Source organism: Mauremys reevesii, linkage group 4, assembly GCF_016161935.1.
Source record: "Mauremys reevesii isolate NIE-2019 linkage group 4, ASM1616193v1, whole genome shotgun sequence".
Classification (NCBI taxonomy): Eukaryota; Metazoa; Chordata; order Testudines; family Geoemydidae; genus Mauremys; species Mauremys reevesii.
Genome location: NC_052626.1, coordinates 17,781,719 through 17,801,979, shown reverse-complemented (window position 1 = coordinate 17,801,979; position 20,261 = coordinate 17,781,719). Strand labels below are relative to the sequence as shown.

Sequence of the window (20,261 nt, the reverse complement as noted above, 5' to 3'; positions counted from 1 at the left end):
TTTCTTCTAGTTCTACTGTGCTTCTGGACAGCAGGGAAAAAGCTCCCTTGTCCACTGACAGACCAACTGTGCCTTTAGACTTTTCTAGAAAAAAGCACAGCTATTACAGGGTGATATGTGCTGGAAACCTCTCCCCTGTAGGATGCTAAACCTTGATTGTTTTGGGAACGAAGAAGAAACACTCACTCAACTGACATTGCCAAAGTCCAGGAATTCCTGACTGAAAAGGACATTGAGAACTGACCCTGGTGAAGAAACAAAGAATTGTACACTGGCAGGAGGAAATTTGTGGGACCCATGCTTGGGACTGTGGTATTAATTGGATTTTGGGGTTTATTCTACAGGCTGTGCCCTGTGTTTTGGATAAATCCTTCAGTATGTATTGCCCTCCCTAATTGGATTTTAATTGACATTGCCCTTATCCAGTTTTCTACATACCCAGATTGCTCACAAGGGGCTACCATTAGATTAGCATAACAAAAAGGCCTGGGTTATTTCCTCTGGACAAAAAGGGAATTGACCAGATCCCTGTGGGCTGGGTTATTTCATCTGGCCAATAGTGTAGTAGCCATTTGGACTATTCTTCCAGGCCAAGAACATGATAAGAAATTGGGGCAACTGGAAAAGGCCACTAGTCTTATTTTTGAAGCTCAGCTATCTTCAGTACAGGCTGGAGTTGCTGAGTTACATGTCATTTCCACCCTTAGTTCTATGACCCAGAAGTTACTGACAGAGATGGTATTGAATATCACTGAGGCTGGGAAGGCATTGCAGTGGGATCTGGACTAGACTTGGCCCACTGCCCTTCCAGACACGTCAGGAGTACCATCTGATCTGTGGTCATGAAGACATACTTGGACACTTTCTGGATGGAAGTGTGGACATTCACAGTGCTCCTTCCAAGCATATGGACCGGTTAGGGTGGGTGTGGGCTCCCACATACCGAATCCTGCTGGGTCCATGGGGAGGATGCCTGTGGGACTGTAATTGTTTACCGAGACATCTGGGGAAATTAGACCACCTGGTATCTCCAACTGATTTCTAGACAGTACCCCTAGAATGACACCTGACATTTTGGATAAGAATAGAGAGTCAATGGACATTTTGGCCATTAGAACCACCACAGCTCAGTGTATCTATAAACTGAAGCTAGGGGAAGTTGTCACTGTTTATGACAATATTTGTTGAGAGGATGGAGGTCAAGGAACTGCCCTGACGGGACACCCATTTTTTTCAAGCTAATGATAGCTGTGTGTGCGTTAATGCCACCACTTTACAAGATATACATATTGATCTTACCACTGCTGCAGGCAATCCTATCATTTCCTGGCCTGCAGATAGAATGTTACATGTAGCTCTTAGATTTCAGGTATAATTTGATTGGATTAGAATGGTGCCTGATCAGTTTTAAAATTTGCTTTCATTGTTACCAAAGGTTCAAAGAATCTCTGAATTGCAAGGGCAAATTCCCATGCTTTAGAATATATATCAAGATGGAAGGAATGCCTTTCATACAGCTTATAGAGTGTTTCCTTTATGTACTAGGTATGATGTTTTGTGCTTTGTGTTTGCAATTGTACAACAGCCCCATTATATTATATTATTCCTATGGGATTGTTATTGTTTGTGGTATTGTTAGTTAATTTAGGATTATGTTCTTGTTGTTGTAAAGGATATAATGCTAGTAATGATACCTTTCATGTTCGTGCTGATCATGCATTGTCATTACATCCCATGAAAACCCTAAGATTGACATATTTGCTGTAGAATCTGACATCCATGGTTTGATGCAAATTGGGATTTGAAATGTTTGTTGTACTAGAAGTACAAAAGGGGGGAGTGTGGAAGCCAGTAAATAATTAACAAGGTTTTGAAGAGATCTTAATGAATGTTAGTTAGCATGAGTTAGGTTAACTGTGACCCTGGTGACGTGAGGAAGCAAGATAATGTAAGACAGAGTGAATTGTGTGAAAGTTATTACGACCTTGCAATGTGCAGTCTTGCAGTCTTGTTTTTCTAGTGAGATAGCAGAAAAGCTTATGTATAAACAAAATGTATTTGTTGCTTTTTACTGTCTGTATTATTGCTAGAAATTGTCTGTAAAAGGTATAAAGGCTTGCTGTAATTGTTTACCAGTTGAGAGACCTGTCCAGGACCCTGTGTCCTATGGCACTCTCTCCCTCCATGGTAATTACTGGAGAAATAATAAAGTATTTAATTTTGCTGCATCCAAACAAAAAGCGAGAACTGAGTTTTTCTTCGACAGTACCTTCTCTCAAACTGAATATTTTTGAAGCAGGGGATCCTTTGAGCACCTGTTTTACAAATATTCCTTCATTTCCTCCACCAGTCACACTAAAACCGCTAGCACCAGATTCCACTTCTGTTTTCAGGGTCACCTCCATAGACTCCTAGATGCCCAGAAAGATGTCATGTTAAAATTCATTGTTAATTCATACCAACCATTTGAGACTATACTGAAATCTTCCTCTCACACACAAAATGAGCATCTTCAGAAATACTTACCATATCTCCCTCAAGAAAGATTGCTTTAAAATGTGAACTTATATGTACAATATGGGAAAAGTGCTGAACACCTTGACTCTATTCCAATGGGACTGTGCAAATATTTAAAGTTAAGCACATACTTAAGTGTTGTGTTGGATAGGGGCCAGATTGCTCAGCTCAAGTCCTGCTGGGGGAGGAGAAAGACAGAGCCTCAGGAAGGAAGGACCCATCCTCTCTTTAAAGTTCATTTCATTCGCCCCAGTCCCAAGCTGCACAGGCGCCGACTTTCCAATGTGCCGGGGGTGCTGGACCCCTGGCTCTGCCAGGGCTCCACCTCCTGCCCCCACTCATCCCTTCCCCCAAGGTCCCACCTCTGCCCCTCCTCTTTCTGCCCTTATTTCACCCCCACCCCGCCTCTTCCTGCCCCGTTCCGCCCCCTCTCACAAGTGTGCCATGCCCTCACTCCTTTCCCCACCCCCCTAAGCCTCCTGAACACCGTGAAACAGCTGATCGTGGCACGTGGGAGGTGTGGAGAGAGGGGGGAGGTGTTGATCAGCAGGGCCTGCCAATGGGCAGAAGGCGCTGGGTGGGTGGGGAGAGCAGATAGGGGGGCTCCCGGTGGGAGCTCAGAACCCACCATTTTCCCCCATGGATGCTCCAGCCCCGGAGCACCCACAGAGTTGGTGCCTATGCCAAGCTGGGCCCAGCCCCTGAGGGTCTGTCTTCTTGCTCTCCCACCACCCCTTGACAGGAGTTTGGCCTTCTTCACAGGTCTTTGCTGTTGGGTCTTTGGGGTAGGTAATGTTTTTTTGTTCTGTATTTGTACATCATCTAGCACAGTGCATCCTGGTTCATGACTAGGGCTCCTAAGTACTACAATAAGACAAATAGTAAATAATAATGCTCTTTCAGGAATGTGCCAGACATAAGATTGTGTTGGCTCCTCTATATGATTGGTCAGAAGTGAGCAATAGATAAAAACTATATTAATTCATAAACAAATCCTTCTTTTATTGTCATTCAGATCTTCCAGTGTCAGTTTTTGGCCCTGTATTTCCTTGAATGGGCCAGATCCTTGACTTACCCCACCCTTGGGGTAAGTCAGCATTTATATCAGCTGATGATCTGCCCGAGCATGAGTTTTGAATGTGTAAAAATGTAGACTCTGACCTTAAAAAGGCTGTATGTTAAACTTCCCCCAAATAGATAAAATAATGGTAGGGTCTGACAACAACCTTACCAAGAAAATTGGCTTTTATGTGTCTCTGTATGGCAGCAACCTATAAGAAATGTGGGAGACCACTCACTCTTCTTAGAACACTGCAATCCTAACATCAGTGGAGCAAATAAAAGAGAGAGGGGTATCGCAGAAGAATGTGCACCTGTATTCCCAGCAAGGGATTAGAGGGCACATCTGAAAGCAAGTGTTGTAGTCTTATTTTCTTTTCTTTATTCTGTGTGTTCATCTCTATCACCTCACAGACCCACAGTGACAGAATGTATCCCTGTATTCGCACCCTACACACTACATGTACAAGTATGCCTTGTAAGGTACCATTTGAAAACTCATAATTTTCTGGTCAGTATTGTCCTGATAAAATATTGTGTGGCAACATTGTACGTGAAGTTTATAAGATTTCCCTGTATGGTGTACATGTTCCAATCCCCACAGCCCTGCCCAAGCTGATGTTGGCAAATGTTCCTAAATAAAGGAATATGTGCTCTGCTTAATTTGCATGTAAGCTGTAAACAGAGTCTTCGAGCAGGAAGGGAAGACAAAGGAAGTTCAAACAGGTGGAAAAAACAGCAGGGAACATCCTTCCATATAGACTCTTTGTCTCCTAGTGCCAACTGGAAATGTTTTTCAGGAGAGGGACTGAAACTGTAAAGAGGAGGGACAAATACCCCAATACACCTCTCTGTCTCCCTGCCCATCACATTCTCTGCACCTGAAGCGACAAGGTTGGACTTTGGGAGAGGGGTCCTGATCTACAGGTTTTGGTCAGTTAGACTGCTGAAATAAATTTTGCTTGACTCTGATATAGTTTAAGTTAGGCATTAGTAAACGTCTTATCTTTATTTTTCTTGTAACCATTTCTGACTTTTATGCTTCATTAGGTGCACTTACTTTAAATCTATCCCTTTGTACTTAATACACTTGTTTTGCTGTTTTATGCAATCCAGTGTGTTTAAATTGAAGTGTCTGGGGATAACTCCAGTTGGCTCAAGTTGTGTGCATATTAGTCTCATAAAGGAATAATGGACTTAATAAAACTTGTATTGTCCAGGAGACTGCTGGGCAGTACAGGACATACATTTCTGGGGAAAATCTACGACAGGGGGTGGGAGGGTGTTGGGGTTACCCTGAAGTATAGTCAAAGCTGGTGAGAACCAGAATGTAACCCACATGTAGCTGGCAGGTTGCAGTTACACACACTCAGGGTGTGGCTTGCATGCTGGAAGACTGAGCAGCCAGGTGGCAGCTACTTTAGCAAGGCATTGTAAGTCACCCAAGGCTGCAGGGCAGGAGTGACACAGCTGCTCATTAGTCTGGCTTGTACCCTGGTGTGTCACACACACCTGTGAAGCTTTTATACTGTAGAAAACAATGAGCCCAACTGTAAAAAATTGCTCTTGGGTTTTTACAGAGGTGTGGCACGCAAGACCATATTCTCTGTCTACCCCATCCCATTAAGGCAGGAGCTTTACATTATAACAAAGTTCTTTCCATTGGGAAGGGGAAAATATCAGTGGTGCATACATTCCCATGATGCAGTAATTTCTTGTGATTTACACAGTATACAATATACAAAAGTATACAATAGGAATCTTATTTATTAAGCAGGTTGCCAAAACTCATGTGAATCCATTGTTCTTTCTCCTCTATTTACTCTTGCCATATTTGCACTGTCTAATGAAATTTGCTTTCTGTGTAACCTTTTAAACTCACCTGTGAATAACTCATTTTTTGTTTGTCTGTGGAATATTTTTCGTTCTCTGTATCTTCTTGTAGCTGGAAAAACAATTGTAATTATTTAGTGTTCGGCTAAGATAGTATTGTAAAGTTCACATAGAGATTATATGGCCTCTGCCTTGCTCAAAACAGGGCTCTTAGCCTATATTTTGGTGAGAGCTAAAATTCATAATTCACACTGAAGTCTATTACTGTTTTAAAAACCAATAGCGGATGTTTCCATTAGAGTCTATAATGTTAATTTTCAGCTCAGTGTGTGTGGATTTAACCACATGATAAGAGCTGTGCAGATTGTTTGCTGGCACTTAAAAAAATAGTTTGGTGACTTAAAAAGCAAAAAAAAAGCCTACAAAAAATCATTTCAGCTAAGTCAAAGCAAACACTTCATTTTGTTTTTGAGCATTTTTAAATATTGTAAATAAAATTAAAAGCCATTTCAAAAAGAGAAATCATTTTCCAGAATTTTTTTTACAACCAAAACGTTTAGGTGAAACTGACAATAGTTCCCAAATATTTTGATTTCCCATTTTTTTGAAGGAACAAACTGTACGTCAGTCACGCTGTGGATTCATCATGCTTGTTTAAACATGCATGTCTGAGGTACAAAACAATGGGATATCTGAACCATTTTGTCTGGGACAGCTACCTCAAAAAAGGGACAATCCTGGGAAACCCTGGACAGGGCGTAACCCTACTGGTTGTGTGTATAACCCCACAATGAGCAAGAAGGATTTAATGAGAGCCTGTGGGGTCAATCAGCTCCACCTCACTACACCAGTAGTAGCTGTCAAACTCAGAGGGAGGAGCTAAAAGCTCAGTGGGGTACTGATCAGGAAGGAGAGCAGATATCTGGCTCTGATTCAGGGGCAGAAGACTGGCTGCATCCAGGTATCTGTGTTGGCCTGCTGGCAGATAGAGCCTCCCTGAAGGAAGGCAGGCAGGCCAGCCTGCAACTGGGAATACAAGGCAGTTGTGAAGGCAAGATGGCAGAAGTGAGTTTCCTAGGATTCTGCATGCTGGTGGAAGGACAGGAAAACTCCCACAGGGTCAGGGACTGCCCTGCTAAGGGAGTAGAGAAACTCTCCTGTAGCAAAGCCACATGAGTGGCAGAAAGTGCTAAAGCTCTGCAGTGAGCTTGTGAAAGGGGTCTAGAGAAGGAGAGAGAGGCTGATAGACAATGAGCCGTGGGAAAGGCTCAAGACAAGTGGAGGAAGGAAGTGGTCCAAGGAGGCAGCAGGGGGGTCTGTGTAGACACACCTTGGCTGCTTATTAAAGGGTCCCTGGACTGGAACCCAGAGGTGAGGGAAGGTTGAGAAAGGTGTGTGGAAATCCCCCAGGGTTCAGGCTAATGAGTCTGGAGTTAGGCTGAAAACCCAACATGAGGTTGGTGAACTGTTGTTTGTTGGACTCTTGGGTTACCCCAAAGAGGGTTGGACTATCCATGCTCCAGCCAGAGGGCTGAGTCACAGGAAGAGATGGAGCACCTAAACAGCCATTTGTCAGAGGGAGGATCCTGTAGCATCCTGCGTGGCCATGAGGGGTTGCTTCAGTGCTGAGTCACACTCTTACGCATCCCGCTAATTAAATCTTTACCCTTTAATTAACCAAGAAATGCAGATAATTCGATCTTGGACTTTTTTTTTTTTTACGGGTTATATTTTCCAGAAAGTTGTTTCCTGATACTCTCCACCCCACCTCCAATCAGGAAAGAATTAGGGGGAAAAAATCCTTTAATGCTTTACATTTTCATATAGAAAACCAAATATTTTCTTAATGGGGAGGGATAGCTCAGTGGTTTGAGCATTGGCCTACTAAGCCTAGGGTTGAGTTCAATCCTTGAGGGAGCCATCTAGGGAACTGGGGTTAAGAGTCTGTCAGGGGATTGGTCCTGCTTTGAGCAGGGCATTGGACTAGATGATCTCCTGAGGTCCCCTATGATTCTATGCATATATTACTGATCATGCTTTTTCTTCACAATGAAATGTCAGCTGAATCCTGAAACTCTCCTGCCCATAAATACAAGTAATTATGCACTGTTTGGTAAACTAAAAGAGCTATGAAAGGATTGAGAAGATGAGGGTGTGGATTTCAAAGTACTTTTTATACATGTCCAAATTCTAGTCCTACAGAAATCAATGGGATTTTTGCTAATAAGCCCCAAAAGATGAGAATTTGGCCAAAAATGAATTGAGTGTAACATGAAAACCTTATGTATGTCTTGCCTTTTTGTTAAAATATTCTTCTTCTACGGAATACTCATAAACTGGAGAGGATCCTTGTGGCCTTGGCCGTATGTTTTCTATTGTCACTTCATTGACCTACAGGAAAGAAATGAGGGGAAATAATGGTCATAATTTAGCAACAGTAATCCCTATTGGTTGGGAGGCAATGAATATAATATAAAATTCCTCTCTGTGCAAGCCTGATACCAGTAACAGTGGCTGCAGAATGGCCATTCATTATTTCCTTTTGGGGCAAACATAATTCCCATTTAAGAATTTGATATAAACAACAGAGGATATAGTCCTTGAAAACAGAAATGATGCTTTCACAATGTCTTTCTTAACTAAGGATACATTTGAAATACAGACAGATTAGACGGAAATAATGATCACAAGAGGTTATGACGACTTTTCCCCCTTGCTTTAGGGCAAAATTATGCCCCCCGTAACCTCAGATGTGCAGTGGAGCCTCATAGCAGTTGGAATTCCTAGGAGGAATTCTGGCTGACTCAGCAAAATTCCTTCTGGGGTCTCTCAGGAAGCTCCTGCCAGTGGACCAGTTAGGCCGTCCTTGAAACAAAAATTCAACCACTGTGAAAACAAGAATTTACTATACCATGGAATATAACTTTTCCTGGCACGTTACAAATCTCTGAGGGGGAAAGCCCTCCCTTTAATGCAAAGAGCCCCACTCTAATGCATATTACATTGCCCCAAATTCTGTCCTTTAGAATTCTGTATATCTGAACATCAGTTTGTCAGACGGCCGATCAAGCTGCCAGGATATCTCCTTAACAGAAATAATAATAGATACATCTTTGTGAAAAAAAGTGTAAATAAAACATTAATTATCAAACTTTCAGAAGTAAACAGTAACATTACTCACAGAATCATCTTCTTCTGCATCAGCATCAACCTCAGGCTCCCCTGGTCTCAGCTGTATGTCAGAACCTGTAAACAACATATGAGCCATCAATCTAGGTGCTGCTCCATCAACTCGGTGCACAAGGCAGTGAGTTTTACAAATACAAAGTTTACAGAGCAGTATGGTTATGGAAAGTCACAGGATGGGCTGATATCTTTCAAATCCAGTCTTTATGGCAGGGTTTCTCAAATTTCATCCTGCCAGTCTTCCCAAAGGTACAAAAAATAGTCACACCTCCACTGATGCAAGCTTTGTAAAGAGAAAAGAGGAAAGAAGTCCCGAACCTGAAAAAATACATTACAAACTGGCAGGAATCTTTTAAATTAATGGAAGGGATTGTGGCCTAATGGCTCAAGACAGGTATTAAGCATCTGAGTTCTATTCCAAGCTCTTTAATTGACTTGCACACTCAAAGAGACAGGAAAGCATACAGCAGCCAGGTGGCCTGAAATAATAGTTCCTGAAATGTAGGCATTGCCTCATGTCGTGGGTGTTAATGCTGAAGCTTAATTATGGCATTTTAAATATCAACATTAACTATTTTACATCAATCATTTTAGCTGCAGCATCTAGCTAATGTGCTTATCCATAATTGTTTGGTGCATTGAAGGATATTGGGACTGGGAGATGGGGGGTGGGGTTGGTTGCTGGGGTAGGAAACTTAGAGTTCCACTTTCCAAGGTGTTCAAGTCACCTCTGCCCTTGTCCTCTCACGGTGAGTGAAAGAGGAAGTCCAGAACTTCCTTACTGCCAACAGATTCAACTGCCTCGTGGATATGAAATCTGAAACTGCTGCCTACAGCTTCTCAAGGGTTAAAACTCTTTCCACCAAAGCCACCGCCATTCTAATGCAGTTATGCACTGGCAATGCAAAACACTGCAGTGAACGGAAAATTTGGGGGCAGGATAAAATCAGGTGAATTAGCACATGGAATATTATGCTGGCTGCAAGATTTATTTTTCAAATATGATTCAATAAAAGCATCAGAGTTTGAATTTACTTGAAGCTGCCAGAGAATTTCCAAAGGGCTGCAAATTCAGGACTGGGATAGATCAGAACCAGAGGGCCTTGCTGTGGAATGTAGGTCTATCTTTGTGCAGAGTGCTTAGGGCCATGATAACCAAAAAGACTCAGCTGATATTGGTCAGTATCAGATAGCCATGGCAGGGATAACTGAACTTATTTAGACAAAATAAAAAGCAAACTAAACCTTTGTCTAGCGCAACCAAATTTCCTAAAGTTTGAAGGCCTTCCATCCCTTAGCCCCGGACACCAGATGGTCAGAAGTGACCAGGGATTTTGAATCCCTCGGTTTTGGGTGCCCAAATGGAAACAGCTCTAAAAAGCTTAATTTTCAGAGCTGGGTTGTCGTCACTTCCTGAAAACCAGACCCCCTTTAGGTGCCTTGAGTGGGACACCCAAAAATTGAGATACCCAAAAGCACTAGTCACTTTTGAAAATGTAGGCCTAATCGATGATAGTGTGCTAGAACTGCACATTCTCTAATGTGCATATTGTTCCACTAATACTCCCTCATAAGCAAATATTCCTTTTCTTCTTGTCCTTTCTAGTCACTCCTCTGACCCCTCCCCCATCAAACTTCTTGCTCTATTTTCTTTTTACTTTGTGTTTTTTATGCCACATTTAGGGCCCATCTTGCAATTGTCAGCCATGTGAGTAGTTCTCATTCACAGATGAGCCTATTAATGACAAAGAAATTTATGAGCAGTTCAGACAATGGCAAAGAGACCCACAAGCAGAATGGTCCAACTTACTGACCACTCTGAGTGCAGAATCTCCAGGTCAGATCTCCCATGTACAGTCTGATGAATGATAACTGGGATGTGTGAACAGGCAGGTCCTACTTGTGTATGTTTAACCCACTATATTGTTAATCTTTTCCTACGATTTTTCCAAGTCACTTTTTCTAAGATGACTTTGTTGTTGTTTGTTGCTAGCTCATCTTCATAGGGCTCTGCACTCTGTGCTTTAGTTTTTCCTAATCTGGTTTTTCTTTGCATGTGAAATTATTTAGATAATTTTATTGGTATTAAATAATAATACTCAGAAACAGCAAAACAATCTGATCGAGGATTAAACACTTCACTTAAATGAATAGAACAGAGTTCTTCAAATATAAATCTCCAAAACAATTCTGGGCTAAAGTTTTCAAAGAAGGCGGATATTTTTTTTTTTTTTTTTTTTTTTAAAAACAAAATCCCAATCCTTTCACAAAACATTTTAAAATTGACATGAAATTTCTGCACAGTAAGTAATTTTTTTCACTTCTACAATACACCCATTCCATATGCCATCAAGCCATCCACTCCAGTGTCTGTCTGCTCTCTTCTGTAATAACATAAAAAACACAAGCAGGTTGGGCTCCTAAGACCGTACGTCATTTATATGGGCCTGATTTTTCAAAGGTGCTGAGAAAATATAAATCTCACTAAAGTTAATGAGCATTGCAAAGGTTCGGCATCTTTGAAAATCAATACAGTTCTGTTTAGAAGCCTAAATGTGTGTTTAGGAGCCTAAATTTGGGCACTGACGTTTGAACATTTTGGCCTGGGAGGGGTGTGGGGTGTGTGTGTGGGGGGAGCTTTTACCCACATGTAATTCAATGAGAATTTTGTGTGTGTCATGGCTGTAGGCCTGAGCCCAGAGCGTTTAGTTTTGTTGGTTTTTCTAAAGATGCAGCTGCCAGATGCCTAGTTTTATGGCTGTTACCATAAGCCCAAGTCTTTACTATTTTCTTGAACATTTTGTATTATTGTGTTTTCACTGGAAAACAAAAACGCACCCACAAGCACAGGTGGTCAGCAAAGTGACTTAACAAAATATCATTTCAGTCTGTTAGCTCACTTGCTCCTCAGACACATCAAATGCAGCACTTGAAGTCCTGCCATTGCTAGGTTAATTTTAGTGTTGAGTGTGGGCAGTTGGCAATAATGTTGTCATTTGCTACTGGAAGACAGAAAGGAAAAAATTCTCTGTACAGTTTGTAGGGCTGGTTCACCCTGCTTTTCCTCCTGTTTTACCCTGGTATGACATCAGTGATTTCAGTGAAATTACCCCTTTATCAAACAGGAGCAATGCAGCAGGGAATCAAGCCCTCCGTTTTCAAAACCAGAATGGCCCTATAAACTGTACCTGATTGGCTTGTTTAGCTGTGCAGAAGGCCACACCTTTTTTTGTCCTGTGCAGTGACTGCGTGCGTTTACACTAGAAGTTCTGACTAAGGTACAATGAAACTATACAAAACATGTTAAACCACATGCTTTAAACAAAAGAAACCTATAACTACTATATGTCTTTATCACCTGCTGGTCTAGCCTAATCCCTAAGATTGGGATGTTCAAAGGGAGTTAAGCACCTCATTCTTACCGAGTTTCATTGACTGTTGGGCATTTATCGCCCAACCTTGACTGCTATTTTTAATTCTGATTTTAACTGTCTGTGACTGAATTCTCAGTTCATCTCTTCTACAGGGCAAGCACGGGCAGGTAGGTGGATTGTAGCAGTGACAGAGCAAAGGGAGTTTCCTGTATTTTGCCAGGGATGGGTCAGCAGGGTGGAGGAACCTGATACCCACAGGTATTTTTCAAATACCTGACCAACCTACAGATGGTAGATATCACTCATCATTCTGACTCATTCAGGGGTATTGCACGTCTAACAGGCAAAACCCTCACCTATTTCTGAACATAGAGGTATTTAGAGATTCACCAAAAGATACACCAAAATGCATCCGTGTATTTTAAGGAGCAAATCCATCCCCCAAAGTAAAAAGACCTCTTTCTTCAGTTTTGGTTAGTGAGGGAGGGAGTACCCCTGTACATCTCTTCCTGAAGGACTGCTAAAATTATTCACTCTTACTTCATGAAAAAATTAGGAAACCCAACCCCATCTCATCCATATAGAAATGACTCCGTTGATGGAGAGAGGAGGTCTCCTGCACAAATATCCTACCTCTCAAGAAACTTTGCACGTCCTGCCACTGAGTGAATATGAATCTGTCCTTGCTGCCTTCTGCCTCCTCATAGGCCAATTGCCCTCCAGATCAGTTAGCCTTGTATTCAGCCTCCTTATGCAGCCATCTGGGGCTCATACGCCCCTTTCTGCCACAGTAAAACTAGCCCCAAGATTTGGCCCAAATTTTTCTTATTTCACAAGACACTAAAAGCAAACTTATAAAAATGAGAACTACGCTGATTAATTCTGTCTTAAGCAAAGCTTTTTTTTTCTGTATATAAATAACTGTGCTAAGAAACTGTGATTCATGTGTATGTCATTTTCATGCTCTAAATAGCAGTTATGCCAATATTTCATAGGTTTTAATTCTTTTCATAAGTCCTTGACAATCAATGCTTTGTCCAAAATGTGTTCATAAACAAAATGGAATTCATGTCTGTAACCACTTCCAATAGCCACTGGACTGATTTCAGAACAGAGGAATTTTTTTGAAAGTAGGGAGTAGGAGTTATATCCAACAGAACAAGTTCATATCATATGACTCAAAATCACATTAGCTTTTTAAAATAAGTTTTTCTGATAATTTCTCTCTCTAGTGTGGCCAACTCAATTTGCCTGTTTGGGAAAAAAATGCAAAGATTTAAAACCAGGTAACTCTTTTAATGTTCAAATCTACAGATGTAACAATTTCTAAAAAAGCAACACACAAAATAAAGTGTGACAGTATCAGCTAATCTAACAGTCATGCTTGAATTTGTCATTTCCATTTAATTAAAATCTAGATTTAATTTGGAGACTGGGAAATTAATTTACAATAATATGTGTATATTTTTAAAGAAAATAAGAAAAAATAAGAAAATTCATATAAAATGTCATTAAAAGTATATTTTAAAAACTTGAATGAATTGTGTGTGTACCAGTCAGTATCTTCTCTGTTTTGCTTGCATGTTGTATCTCTTCTTCCTACCCTGTTCTGTTGTCTTGTCTTTTTAGGGCCTGATCCTGAAACACTTTATGTATGTGAGTAATTTTGCTCATTTAAGCAGTTCCATTTATGTCTACTCACAGGGTTAAAGTTACACATGTGCATAAATGTTTGTACAGCCAGCCTCTTGGGCTTTGTCTTCACTGACAAAAGGGTGTTTTTACCACAAGATAACGAATGTGTGAGCGTTATCTCACTGTAAAATCCTAATGGAGACAAGGCATCTGTAGTTTTTATGATGAGGTAGGTAGATGATGTCAACACTATACTCCCTGTGTGTGGCTGACTTCACCTAGTTTAACAGTGTCTTGTCACCACTATGTTTTACAGCATTATAGCTAATGCATGGTAATTATCCCATGGTAAATACGTACTTTTGTTGAGCAGTGAAGACGTAGCCTGTGGCTACTCATGGTAAAAACCCGCTATAACATGAGTTAAAACGTCAAATCTTTTGTCTTCACTAGGATTTTAATATGGGTTGATTAACACGGGTTAGTTTAACATGGGGTAAAAATTCACCTTTTTTCTAGTGTAGCCTTAGCCCGAAATATGCTAACACTCAAGCCTTGTCTTCACCAGGAAAAAAAAGTGTGTTCTTACCATGTGTTCCCTAGCATGTGGCAACTAACACAAGTAAAGACAAGGCTGTTGTAGTTTTAATGCATATTAGCAGATAAATGCTAAGCTCCCCTCTCGTGTTTAACTCAACCTGTTAACATGTGTGAAAACTACAAACTGCTTTGTCTTCACTGTGATTTTTTTTACATGTTAGGTAACACATGGTAAGAAAACTCCTTTTTTCATGATGTGTATGCAGTCTTACGCATGGGATTAACTTTGAGTTCAGTTGAAGTCCTCATGTGCATTGTGTTTGCAGGTTACAGTCAGAAATTGCAATCCCTTTAGGGAAAGGACTGTGTTTTCCTATACTGCATGTTGTACAGGGCCTAACACATTTTGTGCATATAATAACACAATAATGAAAATAATAGTAGTTAGCAGATTTTTGAGCCTGGGCTGGATTTTCAGAACAATTTTGCAAATCATGTACGATATAAATAAATGTCAAGTTGTTGGAAAATCATAGTGCTAATGAAGCCTTTCCGTATTAGGCCTGAGTAAACCAAAGTTATGTTATGCTTGTCCAAACTGTGTTGGAAAGCTTACAGAACTCATTAGACTGAAGGCCGTGTATCTACCTAAGTCAGCTATTTCGCTTATCAGTTTTGTTTGGCTCCCCAAGTATATGTTGGCTCCCAAGTGTATGCAGCTGCATGTATGCATCCAAAGTATCTAGTACAAAGGGTCAACGGATGTATCTTGTGTCCCCTTCAGAATGACAAATGTATCCTCAACAGATGTATCTTGTAGCCCCACAAAATGATATATGTATCCTAATTATCCCCTAATAGATGCATGTACAGGTTCTACAGGTCAACCAAATGACGTAGACAAACGTAGGCTAAGTTGTTTGTTTCGGGTATAAAGGTAAGCCCATCTGGCCATGTAAGGTGTGTCTCTTTCTCTGGCACTAGCCGAGAGGTACACCCGCTCAGCTGACCGATCAATAAAGGGTGTGGTACTTGTCTTCCTGTCTCCGTGCCTCCTTGGTGTAATTAGGTAAGCTCCGGGGAAAACGGCCTTTGGCTAACAAATGGCGACTCCACACCGGGACTTCTCTCCTGTTGGGGCGCTGACCGAGGACGGCTCAGGAGAGTGGCCACCTTGAGCTATTGGTTTGCTCGAGCCGACCGGGACGGCTGCGCCACCATAGAGAACTCCAAACGACACGGAGGCAAGACAGTACCAGAAGAGGGGAGTCCACCTTCCAGACGTGGCCACTCCAGGCGTGGTAAGTGCATTACCTCCTGGGTTTGAGGATTAACGCCCCCGAAGAGTGAGGGTTGGGACCTTGGGCCCCTAATGGTAAAGGAACCCACAAATAGGAAGGTGTGTGGGTAAAAGCTTTCTGGTTAGGTTCAGACACGGCTAATGAATAATTCCATTAACTCCACGAGTCCGTGGGCGTGCTGAACAATTACTGGGACTTAGAGCAGCCCCAGGGCTGGCTTTTCTTTTGGTAGGGTACTTTTGTTTCTTGTTCTATTGGTATGCTGGAAGCCAAAACTGTAACCGGGTCTAGGAGCGTGTGAACCCATCTTCTCTCCCCCTTCTTTCCGTGTGGGTAAGGGACAGTCTAAACATTCCACCTCACCCCTAAGGGTACCCCAGAATATTATATGTACGTACATTATGGTTCTAAAACCTGCAGGTATTTAGAGAATTGGAATCTTTATAGAAGATCCATCTAAACAATGCCCATTAAAAGGTACCTTTAATCTAGATAAGATCATATATCTCAGAGGAGCTTTAATCACCAAAGAAAAGCCTCTGACACAGTGTGAGCAATTTGTCTAGAAACGGGTTAATTTAAAACTCAGCTTCAGAGATAAAAGAGAAAGTTGTTTTATGCTCAAGGTCAAGCAAACCAAAGGCAGTACAAGTTACAGAACTGAGATTACATTTGCAAAGCTTAACTGTTTGGTGAGATCCAACAGTCTGACTTTGTGACGGATGCCGGTGCTGGTGTGGCTTGGTGACACTGGAGAAGCCAGAGGTAGCTGACCTGGACTAGAATCTCTGAAAGAGACACCGCAGGAGATTCCAGGGTGTAAAAGAACAGCCTTCCCAAGAGCGGAAGCATGTTGGAAATTCTGAACAAGCTGTATACAGGATAATCTCCGTCCACCTATTCCCCTTTTCTGAATGTTATATACAGACGTGGCCAGTCTGGATATGTGTAAGTATGGGGCATTCGTATTTTTATGAGTGATGTGGAAGCCCCAACGCTCTCCATTGTTGTTTTATCATTTTAATGAAGCTTTAAAATTTGGTTATATGGTGTATTTTCTCTATCCTCCTGCAACGTCCTGCAGTGTCAGTTTGATCACCTGACATGAGGCATAAATTGGTAACAGAAATTTGTCACAGTTTGGTGAGCAATAGAGAATGGGGGAACCCTGTAGAATTTACACCATCTATTTGTTTTACCCTTGTTGTTTTATGTTTGTTTTATTTGGTTCTGTTGGTGTTATATGTTGAGGATTGCATAATTAAAGGTGTGCCCATTCTCAGCTGCAGTAAGTCTGAGAACTGGAGAAGGGTTTAGCATTCCTCTCTCCACCCTGGTTGACCAGGAAGGGTGGCAGGTGAAAGGATCTACCCCCAGTCGTAGCAGGACTGGGCAATAGAGTAGTTGGAGAAAAGGAAGCCCTGGCTAAGCAAGTACCAGTCCTTCAGGGACTTGTTAAAATTTAACCATTTGTGCTCAGCATACGCCGTAACAGCAGTGTGTTTGCTACAAGAGGCAATTAAATAGTTAACGCCAGTGGGCCATGTGTTTTGCCCAGGTGGCGAGCCTCACACGGGAGGACTCGGGTCGTCTTGTGAATAAAATGTTTTAGGGAAAAGACCAGAAAGGTGGGGGCAGAAGCCCATGAAAGAAACGGTTCAGCGCAAAAAAAAAAAAAGGATCAGGCAACAGACAAAGAGCTTGGAGAACAGGTTGGAAACTTTTGAGGGTCTAGTGGAAGGAAGAAGTAAGGGAGTATAAGCATGGGGATTTCAAATACTCAGGAGGATATTTGGAATGGTGATTTGAATTGGTAAGTGGCTGTTGAAAGACAAAGCAAGTGATATAAGGAAAGAGCAAGTGATTTGAAGGAGAGTGAAGAGTTAACTCTGTAGTTGCTGGAGGGAATAGTAGTTGAACTTTGTAAAAATGCTAAAGAGAAAAGTTCTTGGTGTTTTTTTTAAATGTTTGTAAATAAATTCAGGCAAAGAAATTATTAGATTGCAATCATTTGGCTATGAACAATTTTGTTGAATTAGCTGAAGAATGTATACAGTGCTATGTAAATGAAAATTTATTAGGCTCCAAGGCACTATAAGTGGTGATGTTTTCTTTCAGTGTTTAAAAGCAGGAGTTAAAAGTAAAAAGCAAGCCAGAAAGCATCTGTATTAATGCAAATTATCTAACTGATAAGGTAAAAGCCACTGAAACCTGGGCTGCCTATAAAACATATACAATAAAATATGGGTAATTCCCTGTTTTGCCTAAAATCAACAAGGGTATTTGTATATTTTAAGCAATAATTGACTGCCCAAAAGGGGTAGACCTCTGCTTTTGTCTTTCAGATAATCAAAGAAAACTAATGCCAGCTAAACAGCATACAACATACCATGATTTACTGGCAGAGTAAAAATTATGTTTTGTGGTCTATGTTCTGTCTTGTGGTGTCTGTCTCGTGGTCAGAATTGTTGTGTTTAATATTTTCATGGGATGGTCTGGTTTGAAATAAAGCAGAAGGCTTGAATTGAAATGCAGATATTTGTTTTGTTCAACTTAAAATACAAAGTGTTTGGATACATCAGAAAAATGTGATATACTAAAGTCTTATGTATTTTCTTAAGTAAAAGAAAAAAACTGCATTGGCCAAATTGCATACTAACAGTCTTTGGAAGCAAGGACATAAAAAGTTAACCCACTCCCCATATTGTACATGGGATCCTTCTGGCTACCTCAGATTTCTAGCCAGAGGGCTGGGGATGGTGGGAAGCTATTGAACTAGAGCTTGTATTAAATGAACTCATCAAAGTGGGTGTGCTTGTCCTGGCTTGTTGTTCCAAAGCTCTGTAATAAGGTTATTTTAGTAGAAGGGTATATGTGGCATACATTAAATAATAAGACTACTGTACTGTATAACACCAATGTGTATGTGTTCATTGTTAACAAAAGGTGTATAAGTAAAAAGTAAAAGTTTCCTTTGTAGGTTAAAAAGAAGCCAAAACGGGGAAAAGGAAAAAGAACGGGTTAACTGAGAAAAACTTTAATTAGCAAGCTCAGTCCAAAAAAAAAAAAAAAAGAGATACACTGACTTCGTTCAAGGACACTGTTCACAGTTAGCCAAGTTTTAACAACCAGAAAAGGGGGGCTTGAATATACCCAAGCAGATGTAAAATCTGCACAGACACTAATGCAATGTGTTAGGTTTCTTTTCTCACAGGTAAAGAAACACTATCCGAAGACCCTAGCAGCCCCGCTACTCCATGGAACCTGGAGACCGGATCAATGTACAGGTCCACCAACGAAAGACTGCTTTGGCTCCACACTGGAAAGGCCCTTATTGAGTCCTGCTGATTACCAACACCGCTGTGAAATGCCAAAGACTGATTGCTTGGACCCATGATTCTCACTGCAAAAAGACCCGTCCACATCAGGAGAACTCTCCTATATGATTAGCCTATTCTTTCTTCTAGTTCAACTGTGCTTCTGGACAGCAGGGAAAAAGGACAAGGTGACGTGCTAGCTAACCTCTCCCTTGTCCGCTGACAGACCTACTGTGCCTTTGAACTTTTCTAGAAGAAACACTCACTCCACTGACACTGCCAAAGTCCAGGAATTCATGACTAAAAAGGACATTGAGAACTGACCCTGGTAAAGAAACAAAAATTCTACACTGGCAGGAAGAAACTTGTGGGATCCTGTTTGGAAATGTGGTATTAATTGAATTTTGGGGTTTATTCTACAGGCTGCGCCCTGTGTTTTGGATAAATCCTTTAGTATGTATTGCCCTCCCTAATTGGATTTTAAATGACATTGCCTTTATCCAGTTTTCAGATCACTTTTACATACCCAGATTGCTCACAAGGGGCTGCCATTAGATTAGCACAACAAAGAGCCTGGGTTATTTCCTCCGGAGAAAGGGGAATTGACCAGATCCCTGTGGGCTGGGGCCAATAGTGTTGCAGTCATCTGAATTATTTTTCAAAGCCAAGAATATGCTAAGAAATTGGCCAACTAGAAAAGGCCACTAGCCTTATTTTTGAAGCTCAGCTATCTTAAGTATAGGCTGGAGTTGGTAAGTTACATGTCATTTCCACCCTTAGTTCTATGACCCAGAAGTTACTGACAGAGATGGTATTGAATATCACTGAGGCTGGGAAGGCATTGCAGTGGGATCTAGTATGTTTAAAATTTCAGGATTTCCTCGATGACCAGCTGATGGCCATTTGAAGTGATCTTGAGCACCAGACTTGACCCACTGCCCTTACAGACATATCAGGAACCATCTGATCTGTGGTCATGAAGACATACTTGGACACTTTCTGGGTGGAAGTGTGAACATTTACAGTGCTCCTTCCAAGCATATGGACCGGTTGGGGTGGGTGTGGCTCCCACATACCGAATCCTGCCGGGTCCATGGGGAGGATGCATATGGGATTAAATTATTCACCGAGACATCTGGGAAATTAAACCATTGGGTATACCTACCTGAGTTATAGTCAGTGCCCCAATCCCTTCATTGTTAAATGAACAAGGTTCCACTCTTTTGTCCATGCATTCATTCCTGGGTTGGGGGTGACTAAGCTTAAAAGAGCAGTTGTAAATATTTCTGCAGAGCTTCATTGCTTTTTGGCCTCAAAGTGTGAGAAAACTCAGCCAAAAGGTTTGGTGAGTATTCTCAAAGGGGGGAGTTGTTGGAAAATCATAGTGCTAATGAAGCCTTTCCGTATTAGGCCTGAGTAAACCAAAGTTATGTTATGCTTGTCCAAACTGTGTTGGAAAGCTTACAGAACTCATTAGACTGAAGGCCGTGTATCTACCT

The 20,261-nt window shown here is 41.3% G+C and overlaps 1 protein-coding gene and 1 long non-coding RNA gene across 3 annotated transcripts in view; one reads left to right on the top strand and one right to left on the bottom strand.

The window, feature by feature from the left end:
- AHNAK2 (AHNAK nucleoprotein 2) overlaps window positions 1-20,261 on the bottom strand; it is a 144,400-nt gene that overhangs the window by 35,786 nt on the left and 88,353 nt on the right. The window contains exons 2-5 of the mRNA XM_039533859.1: window positions 8,591-8,655; window positions 7,705-7,800; window positions 5,459-5,521; window positions 2,270-2,411 (exon numbers count right to left, since the gene is read on the bottom strand). Coding sequence (XP_039389793.1) covers window positions 2,270-2,411; window positions 5,459-5,521; window positions 7,705-7,800; window positions 8,591-8,655 — 366 coding nt within the window. The remainder of the gene's footprint in view (window positions 1-2,269; window positions 2,412-5,458; window positions 5,522-7,704; window positions 7,801-8,590; window positions 8,656-20,261) is intronic.
- LOC120403048 overlaps window positions 13,240-20,261 on the top strand; it is a 49,677-nt gene continuing 42,655 nt past the window's right edge. For both annotated transcript variants that reach the window (XR_005597440.1, XR_005597439.1), the window contains exon 1: window positions 13,240-13,255. This is a non-coding gene — a long non-coding RNA (uncharacterized LOC120403048). The remainder of the gene's footprint in view (window positions 13,256-20,261) is intronic.